General features: G+C 41.7%; 1 protein-coding gene across 1 annotated transcript in view; it reads left to right on the forward strand.

The window, feature by feature from the left end:
• The window catches only part of syne2b (spectrin repeat containing, nuclear envelope 2b), a 151,644-nt gene that overhangs the window by 103,406 nt on the left and 30,377 nt on the right, over window positions 1-17,861 (forward strand). Inside the window, exons 93-111 of the mRNA XM_074661006.1 lie at window positions 225-449; window positions 2,557-2,700; window positions 2,797-2,973; window positions 3,131-3,286; window positions 3,404-3,535; window positions 4,377-4,547; window positions 4,647-4,774; window positions 4,864-5,068; window positions 5,523-5,705; window positions 6,130-6,240; window positions 6,510-6,664; window positions 8,296-8,443; window positions 8,532-8,626; window positions 8,707-8,938; window positions 9,872-10,066; window positions 11,455-11,580; window positions 13,553-13,708; window positions 15,844-16,002; window positions 17,634-17,800. Of these exons, the coding sequence (XP_074517107.1) occupies window positions 225-449; window positions 2,557-2,700; window positions 2,797-2,973; window positions 3,131-3,286; window positions 3,404-3,535; window positions 4,377-4,547; window positions 4,647-4,774; window positions 4,864-5,068; window positions 5,523-5,705; window positions 6,130-6,240; window positions 6,510-6,664; window positions 8,296-8,443; window positions 8,532-8,626; window positions 8,707-8,938; window positions 9,872-10,066; window positions 11,455-11,580; window positions 13,553-13,708; window positions 15,844-16,002; window positions 17,634-17,800 (3,065 nt within the window). The remainder of the gene's footprint in view (window positions 1-224; window positions 450-2,556; window positions 2,701-2,796; window positions 2,974-3,130; window positions 3,287-3,403; window positions 3,536-4,376; window positions 4,548-4,646; window positions 4,775-4,863; window positions 5,069-5,522; window positions 5,706-6,129; window positions 6,241-6,509; window positions 6,665-8,295; window positions 8,444-8,531; window positions 8,627-8,706; window positions 8,939-9,871; window positions 10,067-11,454; window positions 11,581-13,552; window positions 13,709-15,843; window positions 16,003-17,633; window positions 17,801-17,861) is intronic.

The following is a 17,861-nucleotide window of genomic DNA, read 5'->3' on the forward strand; positions in this document are numbered from 1 at the left end:
TTATATTGCAATGATAAAGAGTTCCTGAAGTCTTTCCACAGAATTAAATAGACTTAGAGCATCTACTTTTGATGTCTTTAAACTAAATTAATTAATTTAAATTTAAAATCCGTTTGTATAGCTGAAATGTGAGTTGAGAATGTCAGATAATTTAGCAACGACCCACAGACCAACTGTATTCTGGTTACTTAGAGAACACAATATAACAAACCGTTCTATTTCAGGCTTTAACCAAAGAGCTGGAGGATAAATCTGGACTGAAGGTGTCTGTGATCGGAGCTGGAACCCAGCTGCTCCAGCTGAGGGAAGAGGATGGAAACAAAGAGACTTCACTCTCTCAGACTTCAGACCCAGACCTCTGCTCCGTCCCCTCCCAGCTCAGACAGGTAGAGCTGGACTGGTCCGGTCTGCTGGCCGATGTTCCCGTCGTCCAACGAGCTCTGCATAAGGTGAGGAGGAGGTTTCCCGTGTAGTTTGTTACGGTGGAGGAGAAGTGTCCAACGAATGTAAAAGCCACAACGCCTTCGGTGGAAAGCAGCTGTGGCACATGGCTCTAAAAACCGCAGCCGCCTCTGTTGTCATTACCCCGTGTGTGTGTGCATGACGTCAGAACCAGTCGGACACAAATCTAACCGGTATACACTGTCGGTGATCGATTCTGCGCAGGCCTGGCTCATTTCTAATGAGCCTTAAGGTCCTGACGCACCAAGCTGACGGTCGGCCGTCGGACAGTTTGGGGATGTCGGTGAGCGTCTGTCGGTTTAGTTTTTGCGGTGTCGGCTCTAGTCTGCCCGTGTCGGAGGCTTTTTGGCCGATCCAGCATGTTTTTCGGCCGAGTCAACAAGCCAACGAGTAAAGTCGAGAGGACACACACAGAAGACTCTTCATGTTTCATCATCATCATCTCATCTGATCGTTCCAACACATACATATTTTCACAGCGACATGAACATCTGGAATGAAGCTAAGTGGTGAGTGAGAGTGGTGTGAAAATGGTCGTCAGACGCCGCTTCGTTTCATGTACGTATCATAACAACGGCTTGCATATCCGCCGTCCTTGGTCTTCCTGTTTCCCTTTTTGAATGATGAATACAGACTACCGCCGCCTGCTGGTGTGGAGAGTTATTTCATCTCAAGCAGACGCAGAACATACGTGGTAGTCGGCCGTCGGCTGTAGTCTTTGCGGTGTGTTCGAGTGCAACTTTTTGGCAAAGACAAAGGCGACGTGAGGCGACTCAACAGTCGGCCTTAATCCCCCTAGTTCTCTGATGTCTGGTTGGTGAATCTGGGCCTTAAGGGCCTTTACAGGCCGGGGGTGTGATGAATAAACAATAATCTGTTGTGGCTCACTTCCGGCTTTTGTATTTGTGTTGCAGCTTTTGCATTTGTTGGACACCTCTCGGCCTCCGTAGTTTGTGACTTTCTTAAGGTTAATATAAGTATAAAGAATGGGATGTTTCAGAGGGGTGACTTATTTAAATCTGTAGCTGTCACTTAGAATAGATGGAGCTTTTTGGTTTCTTAACCTTTCCTACTTTTTCTGAACATTTATTGACTTTTTTATTGTATTATTTGGACCGAAATAACAAAAGCAACAGAGGTGTTTTGTCCGTATGTGTTTCTAAATGTCAGAATGTGTACCTATATTTGCTTCTCCGTGCCCACATGCACAGTGCAGAGCAGTTTGGTATCTCAGAAACCACGCTGCAGACTTCCTGTCACCAATTAGTTTTAAACATCCCCACCGTGCAGCACAATGCCATCCTGAGGACTCTTCTCACCCTCAGTGGTGTGAAACCATTCTCCTCTTCATCTGTCTGTCTGAATCTCCTCTCTCTTCTTCTCTCTACTCTCTCCCATCTTCTTCTTCCACCACGCTCTTCTCATCCTTCCAACCTCCTCTCCTCTCAGTATCCCTCTCATCTCCTCTTCCTGCTGTTCTTATTATTTCCGGCTCTCCTCCTCACCTCGGTTTTTTGTCTGCTCTTCTGATTCAGTCAGTCTTTTCACCCAGCTTCCTGCCCTCTCACTCACCTCCTTTTCAAGCTTTCAAGCTCAAATTATTTTTTTTAAAGCTTATTTCAGATGAATGCTTCTCATAGGTCTCTCACAAATGAACAAATAAAGACACAGTTTAAAACAAAATGCTACACAAAAATCACATTCAGTGTATAGATGTCTTAAGCTTTAATCAGCATGTAAAGACACTTCTCAGTTAATCAATATAGACCTGAGATGTGTGCAGGTTCATGCATAACAAACATCTGATATTTACCTCGGAGCAAGGCCATTTACAGCCTAATAACATGATTACATTTTGTAAATCAATCCTGAATCTTATAGGTTGCCGGTGGAGAAATGATTGGACTGGAACTATATTTTCCAAAGAGGGTAGAAAAAGTTCTGGATTAACTGAATCTATTTTAGCTTTTTTAAGGAGTTTATAAAGTTCGTATTTAAAATTTCATGAAGGTCAGAGAGTAAGTGTGTATTTTGTTGACTTCAATAAAATCATTCCCTCCTCCTCCTCCTCCTCCTCCTCCTCTTCCTCCTCAGGGATGGATGAAGACCCTGACCCAGCAGGGGGCGCTGCTGGAGCTGCAGGCCTGGCTGGAAGCTGCTGAGTCTCAGCTGGAGGAGCATCGCAGTAGAGTGAACCAAACCTCCTCCACCAACAGTCAACTCCTGAAATACTGCAAGGTAGAGAAGAGCTGAATGATATAAATATGATTATTGCAGTTGATTGTGGTGGGAGGTTTTCATTAAGAAGTCTGTTGACTGACTCTCTCTTCTCAGGAGTGTCAGACAGAGATGTCGGCCCATCAGGCCACGCTGGACTTCACCATCCAGCCCTTACAGACCTGCGGTACTGAGGAGGACCAGAAGGGGCGCTATGAGCACAACCAGTTTGCAGAGGAGCAGGGACGCCTCAACCACCAGTGGCTCAGTCTGCAGGAAACCCTCAACTCTCAGGTCAGCAAGAGCTACTGATGATATATAATCATCATTTCTTTTGGGCCAAAATATGAAGATCTTTTCTAATATGCTCAAGTCCTTGACCCTCAGAAGAAGTGTCTGACCTCCTGTTGTTGATGTTGTTGATGTTGTTGATGTTGATGTTGTTGTTCAGATCCAGGAGGTGGATCAGGAGTTGAGGAGCAGAGGGGAGCGGGAGGCCCGACTGCAGCAGATCAACAGCTGGATCACAGACCAGAACCTCTGGATGGACTCAGCTCAGACACCCAGCAGCCAGACGGAGCTGCAGAGGAGCATCAGCACCTGCCAGGTCAGAGGTCACATCTGCACCAACTTTCAGGTTTAATAATTCAGTCGTGAGGAGTCTTATAGCTTGAAGGCTTTTACAAAGATTTCTTTTCCCATCTCCTTGTTTTGTGTGTGTCAGGATCTGGAGGAGAAGATCAGGCAGAAGTCTGCAGCTCTTCAGGAGTTGAGAGACAAACGTGATGGTGGAGGAGAAAACGGCAGCTCTCAGGTGGATAAATGCATCCAGGCCTGTGCAGCTCTCAGACAGCAGGTAAATAACACCGAGGACAATGGAGAAGTGAAATGTTTTGATCAAACGATGTTTGATTTAGTTTGAGTTAGTTTGCGACAGACACTTCTAGTTGTATGACTGTTATCTCGCCCCGTCACCACCAGCAAAACAAACACAAACAATTATACATAGCATCAAAGAAATGATGCCGCTTTGGCTTTTCAATTCAGTGTAGAGATTCCTGTTTTTCATCGCCCTCTCCCGGCTTCCTCCCGGGGTCACAATTCTCCCGCATTTCTCCTGATTTATTGCAATTTTTTCACATTTTTATCTCAACCTGTTTCTGGCTCTGTACAGCGTGTATAAGCCCTACAGTTTCCACCCGGACGACAATAGAGCTACGCCTAATTTAGGTTGAGCTGCGCTCACCGCACATCACAGCATCACAGCATCACAGCAAAGCCATTGTGGCGTGGCACAAGCCATTAAAAATAACGGGTTTCAGAGCGCAGTGGTGCCATCGTCGCTTTGTGTCTGAAAGGAACTAAGAGAAAGAAATACTCAAGCAGGGGCGAAAAAAATCAATAAACAAATAAAAACTTGTACCTGGGTCTGGGTCGGGGTTTGAATCTGACCCGCGGCCCTTTGCTGCATGTCATCCCCTCTCTCTCACTCCCCCTTTCATGACTATCACTATCTCTGTCAAATAAAGGCAAAAGCCAAATAAATCATCTTTAAAAAAAATGAATATTAGTTTGAGGTCTCCAGGTTGGCGAGTATGGTGTAGCTTCAATTAGGAAAGATGTGAGGTCTTGAATCCTTGTTGTTTGGTATTTGTCTTTCTCTCGCTGTTATTGGATCCTTGTCTGTTCTTTAACAGCATGACTCAGTGAAACAGAGGCTGATTCAGGCCCGGCAGCTGTGGGATTGTGTGGAGAAGCGACTGAATCAGATGAGGCTGAAAACAGTGAGAACATCTCAGACTCTTGATTATCTCAGAGGCCCTCAGATCTCCGTACAGGCCCACAGAGATGTCCATGAGAAGCTGCAGGTAGGAGGACCGGTGCACCTCATATACTCACCAGCTTGTTCTGGAGCGGATGGAATTGGACAGGAAGAATTGAAATAGTGTTTGTTGTTTTGGAAGCAGCGTCTTCATGAGGAGACTTCAGAGGCAGAGTGGGACGATCTGAGTCAAACCGCCTCCTCCCTCAGAGACGTCATCAGTCCTGCTGCTGCCGTCCTCCTCACGGAGCAGCTGGACGGACAGAGAGACAGGTGAGACAGACACACAAACAACACACATAAATGACACACAATCACACTCTTCAATCCATCAATCAATCAATCCATCGATCATCCTCCAGTTGGAAGGTGGCGTGCGGAGCGTTGGACCAGCAGCTCCAGAGGAGTCGTGGCGTCCTACAGGTGTGGGACGTCTACGCCCGGCTGGCTGCGTCTTTCTCCCAGCGGCTGCAGACGCTGCAGAGTGACGTCAGGTCGGAGCTGAACGCAGCGCCCGGAGACGATAACACTGTGGAGCAGGTCGCTGTCAAGATGCACAATGTTCAGGTGAGACAATACATGAAAAATAAGGAAGTGAAAGTTTTAAAGTTAAGTTTTTTTTTAAAATGAGGGGAGACGAAATTACAAATACTTTTTGCTTTAACATCGATAATTATTTATGAAAGGATTTTTTTGTTTTGTCTTTATATTTCCATTTATTTTTTTATTTTTTTTAAAATGTAAAGATATGGATTGTAAAATTCCAGACATTTTGCATGACACTACAAATGTTATGTTTTAATATGCAAATGAGGCACATAACTTTTGGGTGAATTTAGTAGAAATCAGACGAAATTTGACAGTGTAGTAATATAAACATGTAAATGTGTATTTTGGATGTTTTTCTTGACATGTCATGGAAGCAAAATCTCAAAATCGACCATGAAAAACGATGTTTTTGCGTGTCGTGTCTCGCCTTAAATCTGTGTCCCTGTTTGTCCCCGTCCCCCCTCTGCTCCAGTGCCTCCTGGAGAGGACGGACACTCTGCAGTCTGACCTCGAGGGGGTGCTGGACGCCTCCAAGGACCTGAGTGGACACCTGGAACCTGCTGCTGCCGGTCTGGTCCAATCAGAGAGCCGGTTGTTGTCACGTGGTGTTGGGCAGCTCAGCCAGACAGTGACCAGGAAGCTGGGTCAGCTGCAGGTACAAGCACATGAATGAATGAATGAATGAATGAATGAATGAATGAGTCTATTTATGGGATCCAGGGAAGTGACTCAGAGAAGTGATGAGGCCGATGTTTGATCTGAGCCGTCAGGATGAATGATGAATGATTTTACTGACCTGCTGCTTCATAACTGACATTTTATTGATTATCCAAAAGGGTTTTATTCACATTATTATTATTATTGTTTCATTGTTTATGAAATGCAAAGTCACATTAATGCTCCAGTACATATTTTAGGACATAGTAAGGCATATTTTCAGAGTACTGCGTTACTTGTGCGTTGCCTAACTAACCTGCCTCCTGCATGCACTGAGTGTGACAGTGAGTGACCTATAGATTAGGACCCAGATGGTCGTGTGTCATGTGTCGTGAGTCATGAGTCATGTGTCTGTGTTGTAGGAGGAGCTGGAGCGGCTGCAGGAGTTTGGAGACGTCCTGGAGTCATTGGAGGGAAATCTGGAGCTTTGGCAGGAGCGTCTGAACGATGTGGCGGCTCGGACAGCAGACCAGGTGAGACGGAGGGAAGGGAGGTTATGAATGAATGTAGTTCTTCTTCTTCTTCTTCTTCTGTTTTTGTTAGACTAATAGACCTAAATATGTGTTAAATGGAGATTATTTACACCCTCTAAGCACACTTTCAGGGTTTGTGAGAGGAATAATTGCAGAACAAGTGAAGAAGAACCAGACAACTTGATGTAACGGCGGTCTAAATGGGGACAGGAGAAGCCTGTTAGTCCAGTGATCCCTTGTGATCTGAGGTGCCACCATATGTTTCCTAGTCTGGCCTCCTGGAGCTGAGCGGCCTGTCTGCTGACCTGGATGTGCTGAACGAGCAGAGCCGCAGCCTGACGCCGGGTGACGCTGCAGCACGCCGCTTGCAACGCCTCAACCGCTGCTGGGCCGACGCCTCCGCCGGAGCCGAGGAGGCCTGCAGGTCAGATCTCAGATCAGTACATCAACACGTGAACCAGTGGGCTGAAGGAGAGTCGTAACAATATACCGCTGCATGATGTTTCATGATGCATACAAAAACGATTAAAGTATTAAACTATTAAACTCAACAATCAGAATGATTGTAATAGACCTGTGTAGTTTAATACGAGGATATTGATCAGTGACGGTGGTTTCATGATTACTTTCTCTGTTACGAACACTGAAAACTCTGCTCCTACATTTAGTAACAAAACTCCACTCAAGACTCTTAATAACTCAGATCTCAATAAAGACCACGTTCAAAGGCTAAAAACTTCACTGTCATGCTAAAAAGAAAATGCAAAAGTGGAAGTTGTGTAACAATTCACAAAACTCGAGGTTAGATTCAATATGTGGCAGTGAAATTTGTATAAAATAAAACATTTAAGGACAGTTTTTCTTTTTTTACAATTTAGATTTTTATTGTTTCCTTCACTTACACTCAAAAACGCAGTCTAATGCATTTTACAAATGATTATTCACAAAATATATACATAAATATAATTTTAAAAATAAAGACAAAAAAACAAAACAGCAGGTACAAATAAAATAAATTTGATAAAATAAATAGAAATACAATTTTAAAAGCTACATTAAAGTTAAAGATATGTTAAAGATTAAAAACACACCAAAAGAAACTATATAAATATACATCATATAAAATATATATAAAAAATAATATATTTATAATAATTACTTTAAAAAAATTAAATACATGTAATAAAAAATAAAGACTAAAAACACAAAAACAGCAGGTACAAATAAAATAAATTTAATAAAATAAATAAAAATCAAATTGTAAAAGCTACATATAAATATACCAAAAAAATAATAATGATATATATATACATAATACAAAAAAATATATAATATAAAAAACACAAAACGGCAGGTACACATTTAATTCAATTTAATAAAAAAAAATGTAAAAGCTACATTAAAGTTAAAAATGTAAAACACACCAAAGAAATAGTAATGATATATATACAGTATACATAATATAAAAAATAATTCAATCTAATATAAAATAAACTAAAAACACAAAACAGTAGGTACAAATAAAATAAATTTAATAAAATAAATTAGAAAAATGAAAAAACTACATTAAAGTTAAAGATTTTAAATACACCAAATGAAATAATAATGATATATATACATAATATAAAAATATATATATATATATAATAAAAAATAAAGACTAAAAACACAAAACGGCAGGTACAAATAAAATCAATTTAATAAAATAAATAAAAATAAAATTGTAAAAATTACATTAATCCCATTTCTTAATCGATAATAATCCATAAAAAAGTTTAATCCACATGGAGCACTGTAGGTTTGGTTTTAAGTCATGAATACATCATAGTTTCAATAGTTTCCCTGATCTATGTTAGAAAAGGTTCCCAGATTTCTGAATAGGTGTTCATTTTCCCATTTATTCTCTATATACGTTGTTCATAACAGTCAGTTTGTGATGGGCTTTGAACCAATCAGAGTGGGTTGGGTTGTTCTAAGCCATTTAAGTTGAAATTCAAGGTTTAAGAAGCAATTAATAAATATGAAATAAAGATGATTTTGTTGTTGTGTGTGCAGTGAGCTGCAGACGGAGGCGCTGAGGCGGCAGAGCTTCGAGCAGAAGTGTGAGAGCTGGATGTCGTTCCTGCAGAGGATGGAGGACAGCCTGGCTGTAGACGTGGCCGGCTCTTACATCGGCCTCAGACAGCAGCTCTGTACACACAAGGTATCACACATGATGAACACACTCACTCACTCACAGACTCAACTAAACCACCACAGAGATGTAACCCTGATCTGTCCCGGTGTCTCAGAGGTTTCAGGCGGAGCTGTCCACTGGTCACCAGATCCTCCATTCAGTCCTCACTGAGGCTCTTCACCTGCTGCAGAAAGGAGAGGTGGACGACAGGTAAGACCGAACTGTGAAGAGACTGCTTTTAGTGAAATAAAGAGGGCAAACTTTGACCTTTACTGTGTCAATGCATCCAGGAGTGACTTCATCCTGAAGCTGGCCCAGCTCAGGGAGCACTGGCAGGGCGCGGTGCAGCGGGCGGACCAGCGGCGCTCCCTGGTGGAGGGGCTGGTGAAGCACTGGCACCTGTACAGCCGCAGCCTGAGGAAGCTGCAGAGGTTCCTGTCGGAGACGCAGACCCTGCTTCCCCCCGCCGGACCGGCCCACTGCAGCCTGCAGCAGCTGAGACGCTCCCTCCAGGACCTCCAGGTGAGACGGACAGACTATATCAGGGAATGTAGAGTAAAGTCCAGACAGACAGGGAAAATATGGACATTTTCTAAATTTTGTGAGGGAGTTAGTGGACATTAAAGAATTTATAATGAAGTCACTTTACAGTGATATAAAAAACTGGGTTAGTGATGCTCGTTCATGTCTATGTAGAGCGAGCACAAGCACGAGCTCGACGCTGACTTTCGTTGATTTCACGGCCACAGGTGTCGCTGTTAAGAAGCATTTCTGAAAGTTACAAATAGTCCCTTTAAAGGGTATACTTGCATTATTAAGCTATAATGTTATTAATATATCAGATGCATAAAATGGTTTTAAAATGACAATAATATCATTTATCACAATTATTTCTGGGACAATATATTGTCCAAGTCACGACTGGATTGATCAAACATGAGGAGATTTTCTTTTCATTTTATTTCCATCTTTAATACAATTCATGTTTTTGAGTGAAACGTACAAGACTTCCCTCTAAGGCTTAGCAGCTGAAGTAAAATACAAGTGCTTGACCAAAGGTTCTTTTCCACCTCCGACCCTAAAAACTACTTTGCGCACTTTTCAGACCTTCCAGAAACGACCAAACTGTTTTTATGTACATTTTAAGACTGCTGCAGAGAGTTGGTGGTCTATAGAACGGTTGTTAGATTAAGATCTGAGAGCTGAGCTGAGATTTAAGAAGAAGACAACGACTGCCGCTGATTACATTTACATCAAAAGAGATGAGGAAGCGATTCTGATTCGTCGATTGCTGTGAAAAGAAGAGATGAGATTTGAATTGATTGTGAGTGAAGATACAGTGAACTGCTCCTCAGTGAAAGGGGCCAGTCAGCCTTTCTCTGAACAGCTCATTGTTTCTCTGCTCTTCTTTCCTTTTTTAAAATCCTCTTTTCTGTCCTCCGTCTCGCTCCTCAGCACACTGAGCTTCTGTTCCAGAGGTATCAGTGCAGTTTCATCCACACTCTGGAGGTCGGCCGGCAGCTCTTCTCCATGGGGGACGAGGAGACCCAGACCCAGCTGCAGACGGACCTGGGAACCCTGCAGGAGGAGTGGGACATCCTCCACGTCCTGCTGGGCCGCAGGATTGAGCTCACCGAGGCCATCGTCGAGGTACTCAGTCGCTCCGGGCCCACTTCTTGTAGCTCGCTGTGGTTTAATGATGCTTTCAGGGACATCTGGTCGTAGTTGTATCTTGGTTTGTATCTACTGTGACAGTCAGTATTCGCCTCTGCCTTTTATTTGTGTTTGCTGCCTATGTTGGTCTTGGCTGTCAGCTGGGCTTGACTTTTTGTTTTAACTGACCTTATTTGGATCTGGTCTGGACTCAAACACCAGGGTCCTGGTCTTGGACTGGACCTGAAATCAATCAGCTTCATAGTTTGTCGTCAAGGCAGAAAAGAGTGCATCCTGTCAAACTTTCCCAGTTTCTATCTTCAGAAATGTCAAGTTTCTCTGCTTCATATCATTGTGAATTGAATGTTTTTGGGGTTTTGGACGGTTTGTTGGACAAGACACGTCATTTAGAGACGTCCTTTTGGCGTGAAGACAACAGAGTAGAAGCGCTGCTGGGTCTTTGTGCTGATCAATCTTGTGAAGGCCTCATTGCATTGGGTGGATTATGGTCTCAAAAAATTTATAAAATGCAAGTCTCCTTCACAAATAATCCAAGGAGCACTGTAGAGTTTGTGCTAAATTAAAACGCCTTCATTATTATTTAGGCAAAAAAATAAATCTGTCTGGAGCCGCAAAACATTTGAGCATTGTGATGAAGGTAACACAGTTTATAGTCTAAGTATATAGTATATAAGTCTAATGCAGTGAGGGCCAAAGAGACAATGTACTACGGAGTATTAGGACCACATTGAGGGAAAAAACATCTGAGATTTACACAATAAAGTCAAAAGTTTATGAGAAAAAAGACGTAATATAACGAGAATAAAGTCATATTATGAGAAAAAAGTTTTAATATTACGAGAAAAGATTCATAAGTTTACGAGAAAAAAAGAAAATAACATGTAAAATTACTACTTTATATTATTAAGACTTTATTCTCTCAATTTCTTTTCCTCAATGTGGCTCTAATACTCCGTCGTACCGTCGTACCATAGACCTACAACAATGATAAATAAAAATGAAAATGTAAACAGAAGACAGTTTCCATTTTTAAAAATCCACATGGAGCCACTGGAGAGGAGCTAAAGAGCTGCAGGTTGCTGACCCCTGGACTAGACAGACACCTGTCTTCTCTCTGACTGTGGAGACATCTGAGGCGTCTCCATCTTATCCCCCTGTAGCGTCTGACAGCTTCTGTTTTTGCCTGAGAGCGGCCAACCTAATCCAATCTGCTCTGATTAATGACGGTGGACACGTTTAGACAAAAGGAGTGTGACGGCCCTCTGCTCCTCCTCAAAGCCAATCAGCTGTTTAAGAACACAGCAAGTCCTTGATGTGATCTGATCTGATCTGTGTGACTAATAAGTGTTTATATTGTGTTTCAGAACTGGGAGCGCTGCGAGGCCGGACTAGCGGACAGCGCGCTGCAGGTGAAGGACCTGAAGACCAGACTGAACCAGTCGATGCCAGAGTTTGATGACGAGCTGCTTAGCGCAGAGAAATACAACAAGGTACATCTGCAAACACAAATATGAATTGTTGTGTTCACTGGTAGAGTTTTATTAATATGAAACATTCAGTGGAGAGACAGAGCCTCTCTGCAGGTAGCTGTGATCTCATTGGATGAGTTAAACCTCAGTGGGCGGAGCCTAAGGCTGATTTTCTGGCTAAGTGACATAATAAGGAACCCGAATAAATCACTGATAATTCATTTATTTATATATATCTTGAGCAGGTCTCACTCTGTGACATCAAACGAGGTGGTTCTTTCTTTGCCTATGCTCATTTAGAGGAACCTCAACCAGATTATTTCTGCTTTTAAAGCAGCTCTGACGGGAGTCTTATGGCAGAAATGTTTTTTTTGTAGTAGGTAGGAACTGAAATAGAGAGATGTTTCCACAATTTTTTTTTTAATACTTTATTTTTTATAAATTATTTTAAATTTAAAAATTTCTTTTAATTTAAATAATAAAAAAAAAATTAAATGTTTAATTTTAATTCTTTAATAAAAAAAATATATATATTTTTGGTTTATAAAGCAATTTTTAAGTAGTTGAGTTTAGAAACAAACACAATAAGTACACTAGAGAAAACAACATCAGCATTCAAAATTGAAATAAAATATACAAAAAAAGAGAAAAGAATAAAATAACAAAACATTATTAATAATAATAATAATAATAATACAAAGATAAATAATATATATATATATATAATATATATAATAATAAATAATAATAATAAATTAAATAAACAAATAAGTTAATGATAAAAAGAAAGAAAAAACAAACAAAAAAAGGAAATAATAAAGAAAAGAAATAAAAGTGTCCACAGTTTGAAGCAGAATTGAACAAAGTTAATTATTACTAGGGCTGTCAAAGTTAATGCGATAATAGCACTAATTTCTTTAACACATTAATGCAATTTGTAGGTTGGAGCAGGCTCAGTTTTAAAGCTAGAGTGAAGATACTGGTATCATACTAGAAAACCTGATGAATCCATCGGTACCAACCATGTCATACTAGCTTGTCATGAAGGAGGTTAAATAACGCTCCAAAGTTACACTACATTTTGGTGAGGAAAAACTGTCATGTCCATTTTCAAAGGGGTCCCTTGACCTCTGACCTCCAGATCAGTGAATGTAAATGGGTTCTATGGGTACCCACGAGTCTCCCCTTTACAGACATGCCCACTTTATGATCATCACATGCAGTTTGAGTCAAGTCATAGTCAAGTCAGCACACTGACACACTGACAGCTGTTGTTGCCTGTTGGGCTGCAGTTTGCCATGTTATGATTGGAGCATATTGTTTTATGCTAAATGCAGTACCTGTGAGGGTTTCTGGATCAATATCTGTCATTGTTTTGTGTTGTTCATTGATTTCCAATAATAAATATATACATACATTTGCATAAAGCAGCATATTTGTCCACTCCCATGTTGATAAGAGGATTAAATACTTGACAAATCTCCATTTAAGGTACATTTAGAACAGATAAAAAATATGCGATTCATTTGCGATTAATATTTTAATCGATTGACAGCCCTAATTACCAGTCATAAATATCCTTCTTTTAATAATGAGATGAGGTAATGAGATGTAGACGTAGTGTCAGGACATCAGGAAGCGTAAGAACTACAAACAGACTCCAGGCAGTTTGAGTTTTCGGAGGTAAACAATTGTTTGTTCCAAGAGAGCAAAGCCAAGTTTGAAACCGGTTTGACATCCTCTCTGACCCATCACAGCCTTTATCCTCCTCTCCCTTCCCCCTCCACTCTCACCCCTCCCCCCGGCCCGGCCTGCAGCCTGCAGCCTGTAGCCGGCGGCCCATAATCCTCTCTGGGCGGGGAGACAGAGACAGAAAGAGAAAGGGGCCGGTCAGATAGAGAGAGAGAGAGAGAGACATTAGGGAGTAGCTGTGTGAGAGAGCAGTGTCCCTGACGGTCTGTTTGTGACGGCCGGTGTGTGTTATGGTATGCAGGAGAACGAGGACTCCCTGGAGGACTGGGCTGAGAGCCTGACAGAGCTGAGCACCATGAAGACGGACCTGTCCCAGTACATCATCGCCGACGACGTCCTGCTGCTGCAGGAGCAGGTGGAGCACCTGCACTGTCAGTGGGACGAACTCTGCCTCAAGGTTAGACTGCTGCCTTTCATACACATGTAAACTCTGACAGAGTAAATCAGCAAGTTCATTAACATCTTTTCTGAAAATGTTCTTAAATACTTAACTAATCTAAACTAACTTAACTAAATCACCCAGGAAGCACCCAGGAAAGTCATTTCTAGATGTCGCTGCTGCAGAGATTCATTGAAAGTTCACAGTGAGAGTGCATGACGCTGGTGGTCACCCAACTTTGTTCTTACTTCGAGATACATTTTTCCATTAATATTCCCTTTAAGGTTGGAAAAAAATCATCTTATTCCACAATATCTGACAGTATCATGGTATATATATTCTTCATCAGCTTGTCATTGTTTCCTAAAGCCCAAGATGACGTCCTCAAATGTCTTGTTTTGTCCACAACTCAAAGATATTCAGTTTACTGTCAAAATATTCACATTTAAGAAGCTGGAATCATAGCATTTAGACTTTTTTTTTTACCGTCCACTAAAATTGAAAACGAAATTGACATTGCACAAAGTTTGGCTGCACAGCAGGAGCTGCTGTTGACGCATGTGTCATTTGACTCACATCAAATGAAGTTAAATCACACAGGAAAGACATTTCCAAGATATCGCTGCTGCAGAGATTCATATGAAGTGCACAGTAAGAGTGCATGAGTGCATTTTCTTTTGGTGACTTATTTTTAATGCCTAAACATGCGGCTATTCCCTTTAAGTGTCTTTAAGGTTGTGAAAAAAAATCATCTTATTCCACAATATCTGACAGTATCATGTTATATATATTCTTTATCAGCTTGTTCCAGATCCTCATTGAAGCTCTAAGGATGTTTACGAGTCAAATATTCAGACTGTTGTTTCGATGGCTCAATCAAGTTGAAATATCTTGTGCATCATTTTATGCACATTTCCCCTAAATCGGCGCAGCATATTTGGTATTTCTGGAAACTTTGGGTTCTCCACTAAAGTTGTGACTTTGCACGATGTTTAGCTGCACAGCAGGAGTTGGTACTGACAGCTGGAGAAGCTTGTAGTTTATGTATAATTTGGCTCACATCAAATAAAGTTAAATTTATTGGTGGCAAATGATGGCTTCCTATTCATTGTCCTGAGGGCAGAGAGAGTTCATATAAAGTGCACAGTGAGGCTGAACGAGCAGACACACTGCTCATCAAACTTTTTACCTCTTTGGGAACCTCTCCTTTTGCTTTTGGGTTTGAAAACTAAACTCTAGGACTGCTGGTTAATCATTGAAGAGCTAACATGTGAAACCAGCAAAGTGTGTTTTGTTAGGGAACGTGTGTGTGTTTGTGTGTTTGTGTGTTGTGAGACAGCGGCGGGTCAGGTGAGACTGTTTAGCTCCTCAAACTGCTCCAGGACGAAGAGAAAATTGGCGCAGAGGCTAAAAGGAACAAAGTAGAAACTTTCTTTATTAATTGAAAGTTTCTTTTGAAGCGAGCAGTCAGCTGACGTGTTTGTGACAGTTCTCCCATCTGCAGTATTTCTTTGTTGTCTGGTCATCAGTGTTAAACGTCTAAGCCTTTAATGAGGAGTTAAGTTAGTAGTTAGTAAATCTTGTGAGACTGAAGAGACCAACAGGTCTGGGGGGGGGTTGGTGAGGGGCATTGTGGGTCTGGGGGGGAACAGATGGTGACAGGAGAGAGATGTTGTAATGAGCTGAGAGGCTTCAGGAAGAAGAGCTTTTGTATTGAAATGAGTCTGAGGGGAGGGGGAGGAGTAGTGATCAAACTGACTTTCACTCTTTACGGTCTGTGTGTTTGTGTTTCACTTTCTTTGTGTGTTTGCACTGGTAGGAGGGAGAGTTAACCCAGTCTTCAATTCAGTCCTCATCCCTGAAGCCTTCTCTCATGTAAAAGGGACACACTTGTTTTGAAATACTCCCAATCAAGCGTAAAATTAGTTTTCTAAGTATGGCTGTGGTGGAATAGTCAAAAACAAGTACGTCATATGTCTCCCCCCTCTCCATGATGACCCCGCGCCACCCAACTCTGTCATCTCTCCCAAAAAATGAATTTAAAATAACCCGAGCGGGTGCATCATCTGTAGATTAGACATCCACAGAACCACTAAGCATCTTAAAGTAATGACGCTTATTTCATTTCTGTCCTCCGATCCTCTCTGTGTCAGGTGTCTCTGCGTAAACAGGAGATCGCAGATCGCCTCAACGCCTGGATCATCTTCAACGAGAAGAACAAGGAGCTGTGCGAGTGGCTGACGCAGATGGAGAACAAGGTGGCGCACAACTCCGACCTCAACATCGAGGAGATGGTGGAGAAACTCAAGAAGGTAGGAAGGAGGCTTCAGCAGATACACACGCCACCGGTCAACGGTGTCTAGGTGATAACATTCACCACTAGTTACAGTGGCTTGAGGATTGGATTAATATCACTCGTTTAGATAGCTGTAAATTCATCTTCCATCAGAGCTGGTTTTCTTTAGCGTATAATCACCTGAATATAAGAACTGTTGTGTTTTCGCTACCTTAGAATGAGACGTTTATATCTACATACGGAGCTGGTCCTCTTCACATGTTTCTACAGTAGCCCAGAACGGACAAACAAAACGCAGGCTATTCACGTTTTCGTCTCGGCCACCATAGTTCTCCGACACACTTGGCACACGGGAGAAGTTTCAGTTGATTGCAATCTTCAACCTCATCACTAGATGCCGCCAAATCCTACACCTGCTCATTGAATCTGCAGATTATTTTCTAGATTAATCCATTAATCGTTTGGTCTATAAAATGTCAGAAAATAGTGAAAAATGTTCATCCCAGTTTCTCAAAGTCCAAAACCCAAAGATATTCAGTTTAATATGATTTAAAACAGAGAAAAACAGGAAATCTCCATAATTGAGAGGCTGAAAACTGCATTTTCTGACATTTTTGCATGGAAAGATTACTTAAACGATTAATCAGGTGTCAGATAGTTGGTGATTACTTTTCTGTCGATCCACTAATTGATTAGTCGACTAATCGTTGCGTCTCTAACAAAATGTCTTAAAAACTTTGGTAGACAATTAACACATTGGCCAAGAAATAAGTGATCAGTTTTGGTGCTTCAAATTAGAAAAATCAGACAAACTGTGTGTTTTGATGAACATCCCAATGCAGATTAGTGTTAGTCGACTATGGATTTGTTTGGTCAGCCCTAATGGGGTTCTAGTGAGTCATATTGCTCTATCACCGTACAAAAATTCAGAGTTTTATCAGCAAAACTCAAAACAACGTTAAATTCTGCTGAGCTGCTGAGTGTGAGGACATGTCGAGGCTGGGAGGTGGAGCGACGGTCTGCGTCTCTTTTCAGAAAGCTGTGATCTCCCTCCTGATTGTTAAAGAGGCGACAGCTGTTTGAGCCCCAGCAGGACCACGCGGGTTTGTTTTGTGTCAAACTCACGGCCCCCTTTCATTTGTCACGGTGACGAGGAGGGATGGGGGTGCGTGGAGGGCAGTAAAGGCGACTGCTGTTATAGAAACCCAAACTTATTGCCCTGGCGGGGGGTTTAAACCTTGTCAGGGACTGGAGCTTTAAATTTAGTGTCTTGTTTCGGCACACAGAGTTACTTTCTGGCAAACTTCCAAAGTCAGAAGCTGTCGTGATTTTTGCCTAAAATAAAAGGTACATTTAGTTAAAGGTAGTAACAATTCTAGTAAACTAAGATGTCTCAAAATGATATGTTGCATGGAATTTTAAATAAGCAAACGTTCTGAAAGTGTTACTTCTTTTTATTTATCCTTACTTGAGCCATAATAAAGCCAACCCTGTCCTTGAAGTCAGACTTACAGCAATCATAAAATGTTAATTTACTAAATCCTGTAGAGAAATAATTAAATGTGTGATACACATAATCTCTGGTGGTTTGAGATGTGAAGCTGCAGGTTCTTAGTCCGTCCTCTTTCTCCTGTGTTCCTCCATCAGGACTGCATGGAAGAGATCAACCTGTTCAGTGAGAATAAAACCCACCTGAAGCAGCTCGGAGAACAGCTCATCACAGCCAGCAACAAGACGAAAGAGACGGAGGTCAACGACAAGCTGAAGGACATCAACGACCGCTGGCAGCATCTGTTCGACCACATAGAGGCCAGGTAAGAGAAGATGGAGGGAGGAGAGGACAGGGAGAGAGCTGTGTGTCGGCATCACAACAAC

Source organism: Sebastes fasciatus, chromosome 15 (genome assembly GCF_043250625.1).
Source record: "Sebastes fasciatus isolate fSebFas1 chromosome 15, fSebFas1.pri, whole genome shotgun sequence".
Lineage (NCBI taxonomy): Eukaryota > Metazoa > Chordata > Actinopteri > Perciformes > Sebastidae > Sebastes > Sebastes fasciatus.